The 23797-nt window shown below is 34.2% G+C and overlaps 1 protein-coding gene across 3 annotated transcripts in view; it reads right to left on the reverse strand.

Annotated features, from left to right (window-relative positions):
* LOC150076092 (tumor protein 63-like) overlaps nucleotides 1-23797 on the reverse strand; it is a 66383-nt gene that overhangs the window by 23015 nt on the left and 19571 nt on the right. For all 3 annotated transcript variants that reach the window (XM_090387502.1, XM_090387504.1, XM_090387503.1), the window contains 5 exons: nucleotides 19586-19664; nucleotides 19216-19405; nucleotides 13727-13837; nucleotides 6146-6251; nucleotides 5574-5704 (listed from right to left, as the gene is read on the reverse strand). In XM_090387502.1, coding sequence (XP_090243628.1) covers nucleotides 5574-5704; nucleotides 6146-6251; nucleotides 13727-13837; nucleotides 19216-19405; nucleotides 19586-19664 — 617 coding nt within the window. The remainder of the gene's footprint in view (nucleotides 1-5573; nucleotides 5705-6145; nucleotides 6252-13726; nucleotides 13838-19215; nucleotides 19406-19585; nucleotides 19665-23797) is intronic.

Genomic DNA, 23797 nt, shown 5'->3' on the forward strand with positions numbered 1-23797 from the left:
CTAGGGATGGTGTGGTCAAATCAAGAAACATCAGATCAAGAGAACTATTGAAAGATACCTATTTTCCAACCATAGAAAGCATTTTATGACTCCCAGATGGCTGTTTCCATAGTTACTGGCACTTCCTCGTTGGAGCTGGATATGAGAAAAAAATAATAATAATAAATCAGTTATGTAACTTTATTACACTATACTGAGCCATATTACTTGATTTTGGGTGAACTGTATTTCAACTACAGAAGGATGAAATGGGGAGCCAAAAGTAACTTAAATCAAAACAAGGCAAAGTAAGAAGAAAGACTCTAGAATAGGAGGGAAAGGTTTCTCCATCCTCATTACCTACTTGTGGAAGAAGCAAAAAAAAAAAAACAACAATAAGAAAGCTTAAAGTCAGGAAAGTTTATTAAATAGGTCAGGTAGTCCAAATCACAATCACTTCACATCCCCAGCAGTAAGGGCTTGGGGAGCTGCTCCCCCCCCCCCTCAAGGCACTTACTAATGAGAAGGGAAGGAAAGTGATTGAAATCCTGGTGCACCTGAGTAATAAACTCTTTCTTCTTTCATGATTTAGCTTTTTTCTTATTGTTTTTTTTTTCCACTTCTCTCATTAATAAGCAGCAAGGGCAGAGAATCTTTCCTCTCCTATTCTAGTTACTGGTGACAGGCTCGAACCCCGGTCTAATCAAGAAGTGTGTGCTACGCACTGCTGCTCCTTCCCACCTGGCTACAGAGGCGCCTATTAAAGGAGGCAGCAAAGGAAGTAAGCAAACCCTTAGCCATAATTATGAGAGCGTCTTTGGACTCAGGGGAGGTATCCATAGACTGGAGATGTGCAAATGTGATCCCAATTCACAAAGGAGGATCAAAGGCTGACACAAGTAATTATAGACCTGTGAGTTTAACTTCTGTTCCAGGAAAATTAATGGAGGCACTAGTTAAAGAAGCACTGCAGGATCATCTAGACAAGACTTCAGTTATAGCTCGGACAAAGCATGGTTTTGTTAAGGGAAAGTCTTGCCTGACCAATTTGATTGGATACTATAATGCAGTCACAAAAGAACTGGATGCAGGGAATAACTTTGATATTATATATTTGGATATTAGAAAGGCTTTTGATACTGTTGCACATGGAAGACTGCTGCACAAATTGGAACAGTGTGGATAGTTGGTTGGTGGAACAGACTTCCGTCCCTTGTTGTGGAAGTTGATAGCCTAAATAAATTCACAGCTTAGCTGGACAGGTATTTCGAATGAATGGAGGAGTAAAATGGGAGTGGTTTTTGGTTTTTTTGGCTGATGCTGCATAAGCTTGCCTCTACTAATGTTAATGCTAATTTTACTTTGTCTTTTTTAGATTTAAGTTACTTTTGGTCATTCCCTCCCTAACTGAAATAAAGTCATACAAAATCAAACAGCACAGCCCAGAATAGTATAAAATAAAGATACTTAGTTGTAAATTCCATTTTTTCATATCTAGCTTCCCACTGAAGAAGTGCCAATAAGCACAGAAATAGCCATTTTTCAATAGTCCTCTTTAGCTGATATTAAGTATTAGCAGGATTTATACTTGAAGTGTAATTCCCAAGATAAACTTAGAGTATAGTACTCTGATGGGTGCACATTACTCTATACTCATGAAGTATGTTATTTTTAACATAAACCTTATTCTGGGGCACCACCTTATTCTGTTTGTAACTATTTTGTAAGCCAAGTATCATCTGAACAGACTTATATAGTAATCTTAAGCCAAATAAACATGTTCGCATAGCAAAAGCAGGAAGAGTGCAAATTTCACTTGTGTCACTTTTCAGAACCAATTCCCCCCCCTACCCTTGAAAGGCATGAAAAAAAAGTAGCTTGTTTGTTTGTTATTTGGTTTTTAGGAGCATTAGCAACTAAGGCCATATTGCTCCAGGGATATGTGGTGGTCATTCCCTGACCTTTCCGCATCCTCCGTATTTGGTGGTCACAGGCTTGAACCCCGGCCTAATCAAGAAGCGTGTGCTACGCACTGCTGCTCCTGCCCACCTGGCTATGGAGGCACCACGAAAAAAGTAACAAAGTCTGAATATTGTCTAGTCCAAATTTCAGCCAAATACATAACTGTTTTCGGTCTATGGGTTTCCAAAGCTATGCAGTTTAACATTAAACACACTCTATATATATGGTATATATGAAATTTTAATTTTATATAGTGTATTAATAGCAGTGGTAAAAATGGTAAACTTTTATTACGTTCAAATATACCTATAAAAATAAGTATTCACATGAAAAAATGAACTTCAAAGCTGAAAAACAAAATTTTAAAATAATAGAAGTCATAGAAATAATAGAATTTTAGTAGATAATTTCAGACATCGCAGTATAGTGTGATAAATCTGCATATGTGGGTTTCATTTTCATTGTGGTGTTTATATATTTGTGGGACAGATGTGCAGAAGTTTGCCTTCAACCAGTTACTACACAAATTATTGGAGGAATGGACAAGTAATAGGGAAGTTTTTTCTTATTTTAAGTGTCTGCATTTATTACAACAGGCCTTGCTGCTAGTTTTCAATGAGTCTGCATTAAGATGTGCAAGGCATAATATACTACTGCTAACTAACGGGCTTTTGTAGCTAAGCACAGGAACTACAACTGCTGTGCTTCTTTGTTACATGACAAAGGCCAGGGTTTGATTCTGTGGTCAAGTTAATCAGTCTTAGATGAGGACTGCATGACTTTTCCTCATAGAAAGTCAACTTTTTCATTCTATACAACTGACCAGAGAACACATGAAGTTTAAATATACAATATACTAAGGCCCCAAGGCCTTTGTGCTACTGGAAATAAAGCTGATGTTAGAAATCCCAAAAGGAATATTATAGTATATCCTAGTTAATTCAATAATCAGATTATTCAAAATGTAATATATTTTGAAGACATTACCATTCTCCAACAAACAATACAAGGTTTTACATGCATTTTAATATGGATTACTAAAATGCATATAATACATACATAATTATAATAAAAATTTGCTAGTGTACTGCATATAATACCATTATATAATATATAGCATGTTTAAATTTTACATATATCTGTACACTTCCCCAAGAACTGCATGCAGAATCACATAGACTCTACATAACTATAACTGGTGTTACAAGTGCACATGTACAAATATAATAATAATAAGTAAATAATACACTGATTGCTATCAACACAAAAAGTGTGCGTGTTGTGCAGCTTCAATTGGTAACATGTCCACATTCAATTTGCAAGAATGATAAATAAATGTGCTTCAGAAAAAAATATAATAATAAATAAATACTTTCACACTAGAGGCTTTAAAAATAATAAATAATTCCCCTAAAGAAATTCACAAGGTATGTAAAATCTTTTATTTCTTATAAGTAGACCACTAAGATCACACAGATCGTCAAGTTTCATTTTTTCTGCCATAATAGTTACACAGCTCAATATAAATGAGTCATACATTGGATTGTTATTATGTATTACAAAAGGATTGTATGTATAATTGTACACATCTTTAAAAGAGAAAGTATCCATATTTTGGAATTTATTTGCTATTTAGTATTAATGATCCATGCAAACAAAAGGGTGATATTTCTCTCTTCTAACTCTGCTACTCGTTTCAGCAAACCTCATCTTTTCATTCATTAAACGTTGTATATTCAGTATTTTAACATAGTGCTAACTGCTCTTGATAATTACAGCTATGTAATCTGAACATAGTGATTGCATAAACCAGTGACCAGTTTGACATTACTTTGTTGCATCAGAGAGAGAGTTGTGCAAAATGAAATGTATTTTTTGTGTGTAAATTAAGCCACTATTTATGAATAAAATTAATCATGAAACTGCTTCAGGAGATTTTCTCTTGTTTCAATAGTGCCTTGCTGAGCTAAATTAAAAGATAAGAGACATAAAAGCTCCATGTTCAACTTGAATGTCCCCCCATTTTTGTTATTTACTTTAGTATATAGTTGAGTGTAATATTTTTGTTTTATACAGCTTTCCAGTGTTAACTTTTACTGCAAATAGCAGTATATCACTCTCAGCTGTTCTAAAGTTGGTCACTGGCTTGTGTAGCAAGAACAGGTCATGATTAGTTACAAAGTTTACTGAAAGCCATAACATAAAAAGGGAAAAAAAATTACCATTTTTTTGACATCACATGTAATACATAACAAATAATATCCCAAATTATAGTTTCTTTCTCTCTCTCTCTCTCTCTCTCTCTCTCTCTCTACAATAAGTATAATTATATATAACAAACAACAGTGTTTGTTTTAATGTACAGATCATATACGATGAGCTACATGACCATTATGGCAGCCAAAACCTCACAATCCTGTTATCACATGCTAGAAATTTACCAAATTTCTCCAGCACAACTGTTATCTTTCTCATATTGACTAAATTAAAGAATTAACCCTCCATTCATAAACATCTAATGCAATGAAACTAAAGGATTATTATTTTAAATGAGAATTACAAAATTCTGCATAAGTGCTAAGTGTCTCCAACTAAAAATTTCTCTTAAATAACACCAACATCTGAATTTGTACAAATATGAACCTGTTTAAATTAAACAGCTGTATCTTGGGCCCATGAACTTCAAATAACCAAGTTTTACTTTATATGGTAATTTCTGAAATCACCATAAAATTTTGAGCATATACGGTGGAACCTTGCTGATCATGGGATTTACATTCCAGAAGACTTTTATGATTATCAAGTTTAAAGTCTTGTGGGAAAATTAGATTCCCTTGCTGAATGTATTGCCCAACAGATATAGAAGACATAATCTGTCTGTAAATTTTATAAGATTTCCATCTATTTAATGTTTAACTGAAATTACATTTGGTAATATACTATTTGTATGACATAAAGCAGACAATGAACACTTTAATTAGCAAAAAATAGCAACCATGGTGTTGATATATATTATGCTACGTCTTGATTTCTCACTGCACAAGCATCCAGTTATTAGGAAGGCATACAAATTAAAACATTAAATATATGTATTACAAAAATTAAAAAAAAAAAATTAAATAAAACAATGCACTTTATGATAAAAAGAGAAAAATAACTATTCATACAATAAATGGCGCCTCATATGTATTCCTCCGAGATTCCACAAATATTATGGTTTGTGCATTTACATTTGACAATAAGAAGCTACTTCTCTATATGGGAAGATGGGCTGCTATTGTTCTGGAAGACAACCGCAAATAATTGGAGCGCCTTGTCCATAATGGGTGAGCTATGACTCAAAAAAAAACACACCCCTTTCTGTGAATAATCAAAACTGCAAACAAAAACCTGTATCAGTGAGGTCCTGCTGTATAAAATAATTAAATGAAGAAAAATCATTATTAATTTTTTGTAAATAGACATTCTAATTTGATTAAATGAATATATGAAATAAATAAATGTTATTAATTAATAATAAAGGTTATTAATTTTCTGTAAATTTTCTAATATTCTAATTACATTAAATGAATATATGAAATAAATAAATGTCAAAAAACTTGGCCAAAATTAGAAGTAATTAAAATAAATACCTGTTTCGGGCATGTTCGGTTGTGGCTGTGTGACCAAAGAGGTTTCTATCGATTTCTCGTCAAATCTACGATCTCTTACAGGACAGGCACATATTCTAACCTCCAAAGTTCGCCTGCCCAAGCACCAGCCACTAAAAATAAGTAATGAATAAGTAACAAAAATAAAAAAAAAAAACTGGAATCAAAAATCACAACAAAAAAAATCCTCACAGATAATAAATTCATGCATTAAAAAGCAACAGGTGGTTAGAAAGTATGCTCATTTTGCTTACAGTAATAGATATAAGAGTAGATTTCAGTTTCTAAAATCGATTCCTTACAGCGTAAAATAAGTGTTATGTTAGTTAACATAAGAGAAGTAATTAACAATAACTTTGTGTGTCATTACTAAAGGAAAGTGCACTACAAGTAGTCTTATAGTGCATGCACATGCACAGAGAGAGAGAGAGAGAGAGAGAGAGAGAGAGAGAGAGAGAGAGAGAGAGAGAGAGATTAAGAAAAGTTCCTTCTAATAATTTCAGTGAACACCTTAAATAAGATGAAATCATAAGGTTCTGGGAAGCAAAACTTACTCTTTTTCCAAAGTAAATATAACTTTAATAGGTCTCCTGTTAAGGCCACCAACGCAGCTACCCCAGCACATGAACTTGTATACACATGTAGAATAATTCATATCACCTAAATAAAATAAACAGTAAATTACAGTAGCCTACCAAATTAATTTTTGTGCAATTTCTTTAATGCAGTAAGAATTTCCTTAAAACATTTTGCATGCTAGTTTTTATATTAATATGGTTAAATTTTATTTCAACCTCTGCAACATCAGAAATTCAGATAAAGAATTTATATTTACCAAGTAGGAATATTTTCATATGTGTAAAAATGCATTTCAACTTTTTGTTTTCAAATAAATTTACCTCGTCTAACATAGTTTGAGAACACTGTATCTCATCTACACGTTTAACTATACATACACAGTAAAGTTTTTGACCAGTAAGAGAAGAAATGTACCCAAAGCAATACCTTGATGTTTTAATAATTAGATGAAAAGTTGAAAAATTATGAAAATCCAAAGGTGGCAATTCCTGGAAATTAGTATTAATAATACAAGTAATACCGTGGCGGCTCTCTGCTTTACAATATTAATCTGTTCAAGGGACACCATCGTATTGTGAAAATATTGTAATGTGAACCAAATAACACATTGTTTTTTGGTAATTCGTTCCAAGACCTCGGAAGTTTATCTCTCTAAAAGTTGATTCTTATAATGGAAATTGTACATATTGATTAAAAAAATTGATTAAAGCACAACACAAAAAAGCACTTCAACTAAAGGATGCAAAAACAAAAACACGCGGCCAACATGTTTACAAACGCTGCCATTGGCTGAGAGGAAGGACCACGTGGTCCAGTCAGAGGCAATCTTAAGTCCATCCCATCATAAAGTGAAATAAGTAGGCACCGATTAACATGATCACTGGTTAGTGGAATTAGCCGCTTTAATTTCAAAAATCCAATCCAAATAATTAAAATGCATTACACTTTCATCATTATCATATGTTTGGTTATAAGAATCAATTTTGAATGCTTTTGTGTATTTTTCTGATGCACATTTCTGGACATCACTATCATAAAACAAAAACAATTTGCACTTTCCAGTTCATGGGCTTTTCTGTTAGTGCAGTGTATTATAAACAGGTAGTAAACTTGATCTCATTGCATTTGTGATAATACTGATAGCTGGAATTCTGTGGGTTTTTACATTATTACGGTGAAATGTGTCTCCCCTTCACTGAAATCTTCAATCATAAAAAATATAGATAAATTTTCAGAATCTTCTTTTCATTCCTATTTTTTAAGCTTCGTAAACTTGTTACTCTGTATCTCACTTATATATATTGTGTTAGTTGCAATTTGTGCTTGCCGTGTTCTTTGTTATTGATTGCTTATCTTTACTGTTTTAAAAATTTGACAACCCCCCCTAAAAAATGTCGATGAACAGAAATATCGACTAGTTAGTAGGTACATATTACAGTATGTATTAATTAAGCCATGTACGTAAGCATACATTTATTTTTATTTTGCTAACCTGTGGAAAATATTCTTCCAATTTTCACATATCATTTAATTTTGTTAAATGGTAATGTAATAAAGCGTAAATTTGTGATCTTTACTTTATAACCTGTGGATAATATTCCTCCCATTTTTGCTTATTAGAATTGCTGTTTAATAGAATTAAAATTCAATTTACAAATGTGACCACAATGACATAGAGCGAACGATATTTTATTATGGAGAGTTCATTGTAAAGTGATTTGATCGTATAGTGAACCAATCATAAAGTGGGGGTCCACTGTATTATCAGATTGTGTACAAAAATACTATTTGCCTGGCAATCTCTTTATATTGCTGTGGTTAGGTTGTTTAAGGTTAGTGCAAAGATAACTAACAGGAATCAAAATTTACAGACACGTGACATCATGCCTAAGAACTTTGATGCCTCATGCTAACTACATATAGCACTGAATTATACATGCATTATTAAAAATACAGTAAAACCTCATCTTTCACAAAAATTAGACAGCTATTGACAAATGTTTGAAACTCAACATTTTACGTGGAACTGCTGATAGTAAAGTGCACACATCAACAGATACTGTAGAAATACCATGTTCCTTTTTTGGGTAGGTATGACAAGGTTTTTCATGTTCGCATATAATTTACAGCTGCCACTATGACAATTTTCCTTTTTAGCTTAAGGCTTAGAATGTCATATTCGGGAAATTTTTCCATGGCTGCTGAAACAGAAACCACAGCAAAATTTCCTGTGGTTGTTGTTTCAGTTGTATGTTATATAATTACCATAGTGGCAACATAGCTTTGCCACTCCATTAGAACTTAGATATCAGGAAACATGCTGCATTTTTACTAGATTTTTTTTAAATGTAAATTTTCATCCTGCCAGACTTGAAAATTCAAGAATTTAAATGCTAGATGTGAGATTTTGCTGTTAACTGACCTGCATTTAAAAAATTCAAAAACTACTTTTGCATTTAAACCATTATTTCCAAGCTTAAAATTTTATTATATTGGTTACTGAAGTGGCTGATGAAAAAAAAAAAAAATAATTAAACTACAAAAACATAAATAAAATAATGGAGAAAATATTTAGCCTAATGCTACTATAACCATCAGAAATTCTTTCAAGGCTCTGTTTTGAAGTAAAAGAGCACCTACCATATTAATTTTCCATATAGTTTTGATTTCACTTGCTTCTCAATCAAAATGTGATCTTAAGGTAGTGATAAAATAATTTGTTTTTCTTTAACAAGATTGTTTTCCTTCTAAAAATATCTACTTTGATCTAATTATTGAACAGTGTCAGAAATCTGAATAAATTTTTAAAATTTTCCCCTTTTTCAGCTATTTCTTGCCAGTTTTTCCAAAACCTTAAATGGTAAATTCTGTATACCAATATGACCACTGCACTTGTCCATTACAGTGTTTAAACATAATAGACATGCAATATCCTTAGAAAGATGAAAAAATTATATTGGAATAAAACTGCACTACAGTTTTCGAAACTGACGACCTACTTTGTTAAAACTTTTTAATGATGTGAAGTTCCTAACTAGCAAAAGCTCAACACATCTAATGCAGAATCATGAGCTCAAGAATTTTGGGAGCAACCCATCCAGCTGTGCATGGCCAATTGAAATAACACTGGCACCTAGTATACTGGAGATGACCCTGAAGTGCGAAACAACGTAAACAGGACTCAAGGTGTGACATCCACACTGGAGGAATACTATCCCTCTGTGCTAGCAGGCAATATTAGGTAATAGATAACTCATGTCAACTAGTGCAATATCACCACTTTGCATACTGGAGGCTTGAAGTAGCAGAACCCATGTTTAGTCTCCACAGCAAAGCTCCAGCTACCCCCGTACCATATCTTCCATCATGTAGTATGATGGTTTTCTTTTGAGGTTATGATGGGCATCATGGCAAGATTCAATCTCCTTTACATTTCGAGGGTATAACTCTCAAACGGTGTTTGCTGGCTGTCTGCTAGATAGTCCACTAGACCAAACCTATTGTTAACTCTCCAGGACACTTCTGGATCAGCTGGTGCATCTCTCACTACATCTACTCTGCCAGATAGTGACCAGAAGAAGCCCGAGTAGTGCGTATGTGGAGGAAGGGGGACATTTTCGTAACCATGTTACGTCAAAGAGCTGGGTATATTCTTATCATATACATGCCACATCCAAAAATTCCATTACTTCATACAACACATCTTCCCCACCTTTTCGTACTACTGAATACATCTGAAAGAGTCAAACTAACAGAACAAACTTATCTGCAAAAAGATCTAAACCTCCCAAACACTTCATTCATTTTACAAATGTATGTGGTCTCCGTTCCAATCTCATTTCCACTTAGCCTGCCAAGCCCCACATACTTTTTCTAACAGAATCCTAATTATCAGTTGATTCAACCACTGCTCATCTCAATTACCCTAATTATTCACTGTACGATTCTTTTCACTCAAAGGTGGTACTTGTGCATATGTCCACTCTGATATTCCATGTCATAGACTAAGTGGTCCTTGAGGGTGTTGCAGACATTCTCTCAGATATGCCAAGCTGTGCTTGCTACCTCGAAGTCTAAAATGTTGATGGAACTGATATTCAGGTGACACTCAAGTCAAGTAGACCTAATTTCGGCAAAGTCCGGTCAGTCTGTGATGGCAAAAAAACTCTGCTTGCACCTTCACGATGGTGGGACCGTTAGCAACCCTGGGTATAACTCCCATATGCAACTCCTGAAATACGGCACCTAGCACACTGTGGGTAACCACCCAGGTGTGAACCAACATAAGAAGGGGTAGAGGTGTGCCATCCACTCTACTCAGAAGAATGCCACTCCTCTATGTTACTAGGCAATACTAGGTGGTAGATGACTCTCATCAACCAGTGTGATACCACTACTTTGCTTACTGGAGGCTTGAAGTGGTGGAACTCATGTTTAGTTTCCAGAGCAAAGCTCCAGTAAACCTCCCATCTTCCATTATGCAGTATAATTAGTGTCTGAGGTTATGACAGACATCATGACAAGATCCAATCTTCCTTACATTTTGAAGGTACAGCTCTAGAAAGGCATACACAAGGCGACTGCTAATTAGTACACTGGACCAAAGCTATTGGTAACTCACTAAGAGGCTTCCAGATCAGCTGGTGTAGAATCTCGTTGCTTCTACTCTGCCAGATAGTGACTGGAGGGAGTCCGAGTAGTGCGTATGCCTGGGGGGGGGAGGCACTGTTGAGGCCATGTTATGTCAAGAAGCTGATTACATTCTTACCATGTGTGCACCCCTCCACCTTTTCTTACAACTGAATACACCATGAATTGTCAAACTAATGAGCAAACTTATCTATGAAAAGAGCCAAACCTCCCAAACACTTCCTTGGTCATTTCACAAATATACATGGTCAAAGTTCTAATCTCAAAGATGTCCATTTCCATTTATAGTCTGCCAAACCCCATGTACTTTTTCTGACAGAATTTCAGTTATTGGTTGATTCAACCACTGCTCATCTCAGTTGCCCAAATTACTCGCTGTATGATTCCTTTCACTTCAAAGGTGGTACTTGTACGTATGCCTATTCTTATATTCTCTGCAGAGACAGTAATTGGGAATCTCCTCTTTTCGATCTTCTCTGGCCTAAAATCTCTCTACCAAATTCTACTGCAGTCACATCATGGATTTGTTAAGGGCTGTTCTTGTCTAACCAATCTGATTGGATATTGTGATGCAGTGACTAAGGAAATGGAAGGAAAAAATAATTTTTATATCATATATTTGTATTTCAGAAAACTTTTGATTCTGTTGCACATAAGAGACTGCTGTACAAACTGGAGCAATGCGGCATTAAGGACAAGTTATAGCTGTGGATAAAGGGATGGTTGAGTGGAAGAAGACAGTGAGTGGTTATCAATGGGCACTGCACTTCATGGACTAATGTTATTAGTGGAGTCCCCCAGGGTTCACTGTTGGGTCCATTGTTGTTGTCAATATTTATTAATGAATACTGATGAAGATACATCAGGCTTAATGTCTAAGTTTGCAGATGATACAAAGGTTGCCACAGTGGTTAATGACAGTGATCAGAGCGAGCTACTTCAACAAGATCTAGGAAAATAGGTCGATGGGCTGAGAAATGGCAATTGAAGTTTAACACTGATAAATGCAAAGTACTGCATATGGGTAGCAGCAACCCCAGAGTAATGTACCAACTGTGTAGTACTACACTCAGGTTAATGGAAAATGAAAAAGACCTGGAGTAATTGTACAGTCAGATATGAAGTTCTCTGAGCAATGCAGACAGGTTGCCAGGGCAGCTCATGGGGTTTTGTCAATGATATACAGGAATTTTGCCAGCAGGGATAAGGAAGTGATTATCAAATTGTATAAGGGAATGGCCATGCCACATCTTGACTACCACATATTGGTCTGGAGGCCTCACTTTAGAATGGATGTAAATCTGCTAGAATGGGTGCAGAGAAGAGCAACCAGATTGGTCAAAGGAACAAAAGGTTGCTCTTACCAAGAAAGGCTTCAGTTCTTCAAATTGCAGTATCTGGAGTCTAGGCACCTACAGGGAAATCTGAATCTGATTGAGGTGTTCAATGCCTTGAATGGATTGAGTAAGCTTAATGTTGATGCCATTCTTCCTCTTTCTGAGACTACAGACATGATGGGTTACAAGTTCAAGTTGAGGAAGGATGGTTGCAGGATAGATGAGTGGAAGTTTGCCTGCAGCCAGCGGGTGATTGATTGTTGGAACAGGGTTCCATCTTTTGTTGTGGAAGCAGGTGGTTTGAATAACTTCAAGGGAGAACTAGACAAGTTCTTGGAGGTTATGGACAGGTGAAGTGTATAGTTTTTTTGTTTTTTTTTGCTGAAGCTATATAAGCTTGCTTTTTTGCATCATTTGCCACTACTTCTGCTAAAAGAGGGCAATTACATTAATTAATGACCAGTCTCTAACAGTGTCTCTCCATTTTTCTGACTTATATACATCCTGTTTCTGCTTAATGCTTTTATATAGATGCCTCCATGGGCTGCTCTCTCTTCCAAACATGTCCCATTGCCAGTCAGCATCTTTTTACTGTCTAACTTTAAACTCACAAAACCAACTTTTCTTCTTCGTCATTTATTCCTTAAACTTCTGTTTTTTGGAACAATGTCTCTTCATATGTATTTCCTTAAAATTACAATCTACAGAAATTCAAGTCTGATGTCAACAAATATCTTCTTTCATCTTCTCAACCTTCAACCCATGCACAGTACTAAGTACCATAGGTTCTAATACCACTTGTGCTTGGGGCTTTCATTTAAGAAAAATAAAAAAAAACATGAGCTCCACTGCACAGTTAGCACTTATCTCTCCTAAGGACTAAAGCATTAAAAACATAATAAATGCAGTATTTCCTTGTTTCAATGAATACTGCATTGTACAGCACACAGCCACATACTCTTGGGTCATTTCTAGTACTATATCTATGTGAGCTGTCAAATAATAGTAATGCCTTTGGGAAGAGCTGATCATTTCCCAGTAATGCATGCATCACATAATCCTCATGGTCTGCTTTTCTAATTGCCCTTGCATGTCTCCTCCCTTGGAATTCTTCATACAGCTCACCAAAATAAATTACCACATAGTTTGTATTTAATTTCCTATGCAATGGGACTCCCATTCTCCATGGTGAGCAAATCCTTGAAGGTTTTAGTATTTAATATTGTTTAGTATGACTGAAGAATTCATTTTGTGTGGAAACTCCCAAATGACAAGATATGAATATATACATATACCCTAAGGACTTAATGATTTGATGGCTGTCAATATATTTGCACTATGATGAGGTAAATCACTGAATGATGGCATATGAGGTTGTTCATTTATTATAATAATGTAATACTGGAAATCAGAACATTATAAGAGGTTATGGATGTTATTTATTTAAAAAGTTCGCTAAATAAAAAAATTTTCCAAACACCATTTTTAGAAGCATAATTTGTTCATGTTTTTGAACAATGTGTATAACTAAATCTATAATTGTTTTAAGGAAACAAATATAATACATACTTTGAGGTGGGTCATAAGGTACTATTACACTTTGCCTGGTTGTGGACTGATCTGTAACATAGGTAGCTTGAATATGATCAGAGTGTATAAGGTGATCTGGAGCCTTAACACCTGCAAGTTTTCATAACATACATTAAAATTTTCATAACATACATTAAAATCCTCTACTTATATGTACAAATACAATAAATTGCATAAACAGATAAAAAAGGAAACATGACTATGTTTGTAGTAATTATCAGGAAGTAGGCATTACTCAAAAAACAAAATTCAGAATGTCATTCAGCAGCTAACCTAAAAAATAACTCCATGATAACAATTGTTAAGTCATGTCCTCTGCCCCTGTGCAAAATAAATGAAAATCATTATAAATAGTATGTGGACTGTGGTCATATTCTACTAGATCACCGAAACATATAAAGGAATCAGATAATTTCTGTAAATTTGAATGGATCAGAATTGTAAAAAATACTTGTAAAAATTATTTTTTCAATGTAATAGCTCCTTAATCTAAAGTACTTATGCTACTTTGATTTTAGGCTGATAATTCTGTCAAACAGACAGGATTATCAGCCTAAAATCATTAATAGCATTAAAAATATATTGACTATCAATATCACAGGAGAAATGTCAACTATGAAGTTATTTCTTTTCTATTCTTTGTAGTCCAAAAAAACAACAACAGTACCTATGGTTTTTTCCTTACATTGTTTAGCTCTTTTCCCTATATATCACTGAATTGTTTGGCACTTCTGTCAGTTCTGTCTGTCACAGAACTGACATTTATTTAAAATAATGTGCCACTAACCTAATAGCTATATCGATGATACTGCTATCTCATCATAATATATATAGGTAGTGCTGAGCCAGCAAAGCAGTTTTGATATAATGTGTCAGTAAAGAAAATTCCATGTGGTAATAAAAATGTGGCAATAGGTAATGCTGTTTTGTTTGAAATTATGCAAAACTGAAGCAACTCACTATTATGGTAAACAAAGTTCTATATGAGAGATCAAGGCCACATCAGAAAACAAAAACAAAATACTTTTGTTCTCTGCTTCCTCTTTAATGCAGCCATCATGTTTTATAAAGAGTCAATCTCAAATTTATAAGCTTTCTGATGACATAATACACAATGAGCCCCAAATGAACTGCATATCAAGTAAACTGGTGCATTATGACGAAGACAACTGATTCAGTAAGTCTCCAAGACATCCTAAACATCAAATGTATTAATGTATTTTGTATGTACTGACCAGCCATTAATTTTGTCAAGTGTACACTAAACAGAAACACAGAGGGCATCTGATCATAGTTTTTTAGATATTCAAAAGAGTATTTTTTTTAACAACATTATTAGTTAGTCAGAGATGTACGAGGGGTGATCATTTAATTTGAGGACTGGTGCAAGATTTTATGTTCACCACGTGAACATAAAATCTTGCCCCAGCTCCTAACTGCCGCTATAAGCACTCTCCCTGATCGCTACTGAGCAGATTCCGTGTGCACATGCCAGTACTTGTTGAGCTAGTGTTGCATGAAGAGTTTTTTTAACTGCGTGTCACTGACGATCGTTTTGAAGCAAGTATCATGTTGGACGTAGAGACTGAACAGCAATATGTGATTTTTTATTGTATAAGATGAGGCTTAAATGCATCAGAAACAGTTAAAGAGATGAATGAAGCTTATGGTAATCAGTGTCTTGGTAGGATGGCCATATTTAAATGGCACAAGCAATTCAGTGAAGGCTGAGTCTGTTGCAGATGACCCAAGATTTGGTCAGTCAACAACTCCCGAGCAAGTCGCAAAAGTCCAGGAAATCTTGGATGAAGACAGGCAAATTACACTTTGTGGTTTGGCTGTTAGAATGTCCATTTCTAGTGCTCACAATATTGTGAGAGATTACCTGAAAATTTCACAAATCTGTGCCTGCTGGATTCCACAAAATTTGACTCGACAATAAAAATAGCAAAGAGTAGACTTGTACAAAGAAATGCTTGACCATTTTGAAACACAGGGTCAAAATGTCTTAACTCAAATGGTGATTTGTGATGAAACTTGGATTTTTCACTGAGATCCAGAGACAAAACAACAATCCAGTGAGTGGAAGCATTCTGATATATCAAAGTCAAGGAAATTTCAAGCTTCTTATTCAGCTGACAAACAAATGGTTTTTGTGTTTTTTGACATAAAAGGTTACATATTTACATATTTTGTGCCTTGTGGAACAACTATGAATAAGGGAGCATACTCTTAGGTTCTCAGAGTCAAACCTTGCTGTGCCATTCATGAGAAACATTAAGAACTTTCCATTGCAAAGTGGTTTCTCCATCAAGACAATGTCAGGCCCCATATGGCTAATATTGTTCATCCAGTGATCACTGCCATAGGTGCCGATGTTCTGCCACATCCCCTTATTCACCGGACTTAGCCTGTATGATTTCTTCTTGTTTCCATGTCTGAAGAAAGCTCTGAAAGGCAAGTGTTTCGCATCCAACAATGATGCTCACAGAGCTACAATGGAAGAACTTCACAGTCTTTTGAAAAATGGCTTCCAAGAAGCATTTAATGCATGGGTATGATGCGAAGGTGGCAAAAGTGTGTAAAGTTCAAGGGAGAGTATTTCAAGAAGGAGAAATCCACAGAAGATTCAGATGATGACAATTAAGATATGATCTTGCACGAGTCTGTGAATTAAATGATTACCCCTAGTATAATGTTCTTTCTAATGCCGACAAAATAGGAAAATGATTCTCCATCTTTTTTTGGGGAAAGCTACAAAGAACTCCAGCACAAGAAGGAAGAGTATAGTGTTTTGATAACCCTTCAATTTAGCAAAAGACTGAGTTGAGCAGCTGTAACCCTATACTATGACAACCAGGCAAAATTCCTGCCTAACAAAGCACAAGGCTGTGAAAAATGAACTAAAAAATGCACAGATCCAAATTAAGTACGTATATAAAGCACCACTAGTGAGAATAAAATATATAATAATTCTGTTTCAAGCTACATATGGTACATATTATTAGACTCTGAACTAACAAAAATGGTGTTAACATTTATAAGAAAAAAAAATGAAAAATTTTTAAATGTGTAATTTTTAACTTGGCTGCAAGCAACTGGCCAAAAAGGATGGGAAACAATTAAGTCTGAAATATTGAAGCTGCAAAAATGCACTATCTTCAAAAGGCAAGACTAGAAGTGCATTATACCAGACCTATAATGTCTGATATAATGCAGAAAAGAATAAGCAAGAAGAAATTCCAGAAGTGAAAGCTCAGATGCCCAGTGAAACAATATGCTTCCTTTACTAGCATAAAATTATCACAAACTGTGATATAAATTTGGAAGATCAAATAATATCCTGCTAGAGAAGGTCTGGTTGAACTAGTGTGCTGAGTAAAACTTAAACTAGACAAAAAAATATGAGAAGCAGAAAACACTGGAACATTCAGAGCACAATCACTGCGATAGTTTTAAGCTGGCAAAGGAGACATTCTGTCACAGATATTTCAGAGTTCCAGTGAAACAATATGCTTCCTTTACTAGCATAAAATTATCACAAACTGTGATATAAATTTGGAAGATCAAATAATATCCTGCTAGAGAAGGTCTGGTTGAACTAGTGTGCTGAGTAAAACTTAAACTAGACAAAAAAATATGAGAAGCAGAAAACACTGGAACATTCAGAGCACAATCACTGCGATAGTTTTAAGCTGGCAAAGGAGACATTCTGTCACAGATATTTCAGAGTTTTTCACATCTGAAATTGCTTCCATTCTTCCTTATACACTAGTACTATATGCTATCTATTTCCTTAAAATCAGCACCTAGAGAAAGACCACCTGGACAGACTTTTCTAGTGTAATTTTTCTGCTTGGTTGGTGCCAGAAAGAATGTTACATATTTATTCACTCCCACCCACTACAAGGGCCTAGTAGTGGTTCATTAGCCAGAGGTTTGTGAGATTACTATCTTTTTTAATTTAAAAATATTTCCTTTTACAGCTTCATTATAACTGCTTTTGGCACACAATATAATTGTACCATAGATATCAAATAAGCTGTGTACTTTTTTTCAAAGTGTATGAGCTCTCCACTGATGAGATGCCAATCAGTACTGAAAGGAACATTTGGAAAGTGCAAAAGCTTCCCATAAATTTAAATAATAGTCACCACTTAACAGACTGTTTGATTTGGTGTTCCTGTCTTTATTAGTGAATCTCAAATATATTAAATCCATTGTAAAATTAGTTTTAAGATGGACTATTTTAAAATCTCTATCATAATAATATATACATTAAATTGTATATATTATTATGATAGAGATTTGTAATTATAAGATTAACTAGTAACAATACAAATGCTAAACATTTTTGTTTAGCATTTGTATTGGCTCCCACTTAAATTTTTCCTGTGGACTATGAAAAGAATTTGGTATACCATATACCTGTATCACCTTATAACTGCTTAAAGATTAGATTTATCAATAATATTCCCTGCTCTCTCTTCTAACTAGTTATCAGATATGTGGTGCAAATTAAATAGTTTCACATCTTTATAGTCAATAAGAGTGGAGCACCCACATGAAGATATGACATGATTACTAAATGCAACAGTATAGTAATCAGTCAAGCTGAAATCAAACCCAGATCTCTGCAAACGAGTGTCAGAATGTCAATGTAGCATGCTGGCTATCACCACAGGAGATGTGCGAAGATATACTGATGTTGAAAAACAAATTGAACTAGCCCTAGAGTTGCAAAATTAGTAGCTTTTTAATGATACAGATCTTTCTGAAACTCTTTACATTATTTTGGAATATGAAACAGCAAACTCACCATAAACTGTTCTAATTTCATTAAATATACCCTATATACAACTTCACTCATTAATGTGACTACAAGAGTTTTAGGGCATTGAATGGTAACTTCATTCAACAAGTTTAGCTAGGAAGATATTTCCTTAACTCCACAGCTGCCAGGTAATGCTCTAGAGTCCTTCGTATTTAAAACTTTCATTTTTATGAAAGTTTAATGTAGTGTATTAATGCCACTGCATTAATACATTACAATAATTTTAAGATTTGCATTTTCCTTCTTTGTAGGTCATAAAGAAAACTTTAGTTTATTTTGTCACACAAACTGAAATTATTCTCAAAAATATTAGTTCACTGTGACCCACTGATTTTTCAATATTATAAGAAAATAAAGAAATAAAAAGTTAGAAGATTAAATAAATCTCACAACAGATTAGTAAATTAAGATGATAGAAGTAATTAAACTCTATTTTAATCACATTTATCCAAATAATAATTATAGCATCTAAACTGAGTCACATAGTAAAAAAAAATCTGCTTGAAATTTCAATGAATGTTTTTAGTGTTCTGCCATTGTGTGAGCTGCTTTATTTATACTACTGGAAAAACAAATCTAGATCTATATTTATCTAAATTTAAGTTTTATTTTAATGACATGTAGATAGACTCACCAGAATTGGAAGGATCATTTGGATCAGAATGAGTTAGACAACGGGTAACAGCATGGTGGGTATGTTCAGCCTGAGAATATACTGCCATTGCCCTTACGACAGTACCAGATGGAGGTGTAGTAGTGGTACAAAAGTTGATGGGACATAAGACATTCTTCATTACATATAACTTGTCTTTTAATGTTGAATACTGAAATACAGATTAAATATTTAATAAGTATTTTAGTATAAATATTATTTCCTTTTCTTTTCGTATCAGCAGAAATTACAATATGCATATCTTATAATATGCAAAAATTACAGAAGTACTTATATGGAATTGGGGTGATTACTATAGAGTTCTTAAAATATACAATGAATATATACTTACTGTCCAACTAAGAGATTTGGATAGTTTTCCTTCTGGCTGAAATTGGAAGTCAAAGCCATAATTTCCTTTCCAGTTATTGCTAAGGCAAGGAAGAGAATATATGAAATGATACTATATCAAAGAGTTATGAACATAATACTATCTTAAGAATATATGAAGCCTAAAAATAAGATGAACAAATGTACTGATGTCTCATACACTACATAAATAAGTTCATGCCTTGGGCACAAGCCTCAAGTTCAAGATCCACTAATAAAGATATTCTTATCTATGCTTAGCTCTCCGCTGATGAGATGCCAATCAGTACTGAAAGGAACATTTGGAAAGTGCAAAAGCTTCCCATAAATTTAAATAATAGTCACCACTTAACAGACTGTTTGATTTGGTGTTCCTGTCTTTATTAGTGAATCTCAAATATATTAAATCCATTGTAAAATTAGTTTTAAGATGGACTTCATACATTTTAAATAGAAAAATTTATTAAAAAAAAAATATAATTAGTTACCAAAGTAATCTTTATCTGGATATAAAATTAAAAGTATAGACTATCTGAGTGATAAGATGGTCCATACTTCAGGCCATACTCCATATTTCAAGAGAGAAATGCAGCAATTGCCTCCATGCATTTTAATGAGTATTTCATTGCTGGTCAGGTGCATTGACCAGCAATGAAATACTCATTAAACAACTCCAGTACATTCTGTAACTTTTCCATACAAAGCAAGAACATGTCTATCCTGCTGAGAGTTTGGCTATTTTAAAGTTAAACACTGTTACATTTATTGATAACAACACAATCTCTTTATCTGAAGCCACAATGATGCAAAACAGTCAAAAACCATGACACTGTTTCTGTTTGAGCCTAGAAATTTTTAAGTTGTTGTTATTTGGGTTTTAGGAGCATTAGCAACTAAGGCCATATTGCTCCATGGATATGCAGTGGTCATTCCCTGACCTTTCCGCATCCTCCGTATTTGGTAGTCACGGGCTCGAACCCCGGTCTGATCAAGAAGCGTGTGCTACCCACTGCTGCTGAGAAATTTTTAAGATGTCATTGTTTCATAACTCCTGAAATTACTCTTCATAACTCTTCCAAAGCCAATCAAGCAAAAGAATGAGTTCTGTTGAAAGAGTGCTAGATTAATTTTAATAAATAATAAAATGGGATGGCTTTAAAAAAATTAATCACTATAGTTATGAACCTTAAATTTTACATCTGCAACAGGGTTAGTATGTTAAAATTTAAAATTTCACCAAAAAAATATTAAAACTTGACAGCACTAAACTCAACTCAAAAAAATGCTGCTAATATGTTAAGAGCATTATAAAAAAAAGGTAACAAAAAAAAAAGAAAAAAAAAAAGAGAGAGAGAAAGAAAGAGCTAAAACGACTGGATTCTTGAAACTAGAATATAATGCGTTATTGTGAAACAGAGATACATCTTAGAATTACTAACTTGTCATAAAAAACAAAATGGTAGCAAAGCAGAATGTTGTTGTTGTTGTTGTTATTTGGTTAGGAGCATTAGCAACTAAGGCCATATTGCTCCAGGGATATGCGGTGGTCATTCCCTGACCTTTCCACATCCTCCGTATTTGATGGTCACGGGCTCGAACCCCAGTCTAATCAAGAAGCGTGTGCTACGCACTGCCGCTCCTGCCCACCTGGCTACAGAGGCACCAAAGCAGAACGAAAACTAAAATAATGAACACAGAGTGAAATTGCAATGTTATTTTTATGTAGGGACAATATTCTAAAAATAAAAGTGCAAATATTAGGAAACTATTAAATAAAAAATAAAACCATTAGGGAATCAAAGAACCTATATACTTAAAAGTACAGTAGACTCTTGATTTTCCGGGATAGAGGGTAAAAAAATATTCCCGGATAATCGATTTCCCGGTTAATCCAAAAATACAGCAAGTCCCCGACATACCTAAAAAATACGTTCCAGGACTTCTTACGTAAGTCGAGATTTGCGTTAACTCGAGAATGACTAATAAAATATTGCTACTATATCCTTGATATGCCAAAATTACAAAAACTATATAATATCCTCAGAAGAATGAAGAAAAATAGTTATATATTTTTAATTAGTTCAATTAAAAACTTTATCTAGGGACAGAGGTGAAGTAGTCGGAGTGGCACATAAGAAAAGAAAACACATAAAAGAAAGAAATAATGCATGTTATTGAACTGATTTGTACTTTGTAGCCTTGGTTATTATTATAGTTGACCTTCATTAGTGCTGACTGCTTCTCGTATTCTGTCTTTCTCCTTTTTTGTGTTCACCGTTGCCACTGACAAATCTGAATTCCGTGCGATACTTGTTAATCTTTGGCCATTTTCATACATGGTAAAGGCGAAAGCTCACTATTATCACCCCACGTGAGCTCACATTTTACTAAAGCACATTTCTGGGATCACTGCCATAAAACAATTTCCACTTTCCGGGTTATTGGGCTTTTCTGTTAATGCAATCTATTATAAACGGGTAGTAAACTTGATCTTATTGCATTTGCGATAATACCGATAGCTGGAATTTTGTGAGTTTTTATGTTATTAGGGTGAAATTGTGTGTCTCCTTCATAGAAATCTTTAGTCATATAAAAAAAATATAAATAATGTAATGCAAGTCCGAAGCTATGTAAGTCAGGAACTTATTGTATCGAAAAATGTTCAGCAACCTACGTAAAAAGTATGGCGACAGACAAAAAATGAAAAAAAAACTTACCACGCGCTACTCGCTGTCCAATATGATACTTCTTTTTATTTTTTACAATGTTGCGTATGGTTTGGTCACCAACATTATAACGGTTCTTTTGAGATTTAACGGATACACCGTTTTCAAACCTTTGAATAATTTCAAGTTTTTGTTTAAATGAAAGCACAACTCTTGTGTTTGCCCATCATTTTCACGATTTCTAAAAAAAAAATAAAAATAAAATAAAAATTCCGACATCCCTGACATAAATAAAAAAACAAAATTTGTCCTTTTGCGGTGCGATGGAACAAAGCAATCGACGCGACGCACTAAAACAAACTAAACATTTGGTCTCTTTTTTTTTTGAGCAGCAGGTGTGAAGACAATGGGGGTTGCAAGATAAATAATCTGGTTGATTTTTTTTTTTAAATTTGGAATCTTGAAGTGTCCAGGTTAATCCGATCCCGGTAAATCGAGTCTGCTGTATAACCAAAAACAAATAAAAAGGTATAATTTTGAACATTAATGAAAAAAATGAAATGCTAGATCCTCAGAGTAACACTTTAAAGTTAACACTTTTGGATTTCTATTAAGTAAATTTGCCTTTATATAAGCCCACAAGACTTCATGCAGGGCGCCTCCACAGCCAGGTGGGCAGGAGCAGAAGTGCACAGCACGCGCTTCTTGATTAGAACAGGGTTCGAGCCCCTGACCACCAAATACGGAGGATGTGGAGAGGTCAGGGAATGACCACCACATATCCCCGGAGCAATATGGCCTTAGTTGCTAATGCTCCTAAAAAAAAAAAAAAAAAAAACTTCATGAAGATCCATGCATGCCTACAGCAGAAAAAGTTGCTCACTACCTGTATTAGTACTATTCCTGACACACCAGAAAATATTTTAAATTAGATAAGAGATTTAAATTAAATTTTAAGGCCAGTAATTTTAAATTAAAAAAAAAATAAAAAATAAAAATTGCTGAAAATTTTGGTTATGAAATTGTATTTTCAGAGTAATATTAAAATGACATTTCGCCAGTAGAATTCATACATTTGTAATATAGGTGATCATTACAAACAAAAAATTGGCTGTGCTATAGTGTTATAAGTGCTTTTGAGAAAAGGCAACTACAAGGGAGTACAGAAACCCAAAACATGCCTAAGTCCAAAATTACCTAGGACTTTCATATAGGTACTGGTCCAGAGTACCTTTGAATTTCCTCAACTACCTATGGAGGTAATTACAGGTAGTTCCTGACTTTATGAGTTAATTCATTCCTATCGTGCGCTCGTAAAGCGGGAATCAATGTCCCACAGACAATGTTAAAAATAGGAGTTATGTTCTCAAAAATGAAATTGATTAGCTAATTAGTTTATGTTTAAACAATGATTGATTTATCCAAAGAAATGAAAACATAGCCTGTAAAATAAGCAAATTATAATAATAAAGAAATTATTTGACTTACAAATGTTAAAGAATGTTTATTCTTCATCATCGACTAAACGT

The sequence above is a fragment of the Mastigoproctus giganteus genome, chromosome 13 (genome assembly GCF_048544385.1).
Source record: "Mastigoproctus giganteus isolate SK-2022 chromosome 13, ASM4854438v1, whole genome shotgun sequence".
NCBI classification, from domain to species: Eukaryota; Metazoa; Arthropoda; class Arachnida; order Uropygi; family Thelyphonidae; genus Mastigoproctus; species Mastigoproctus giganteus.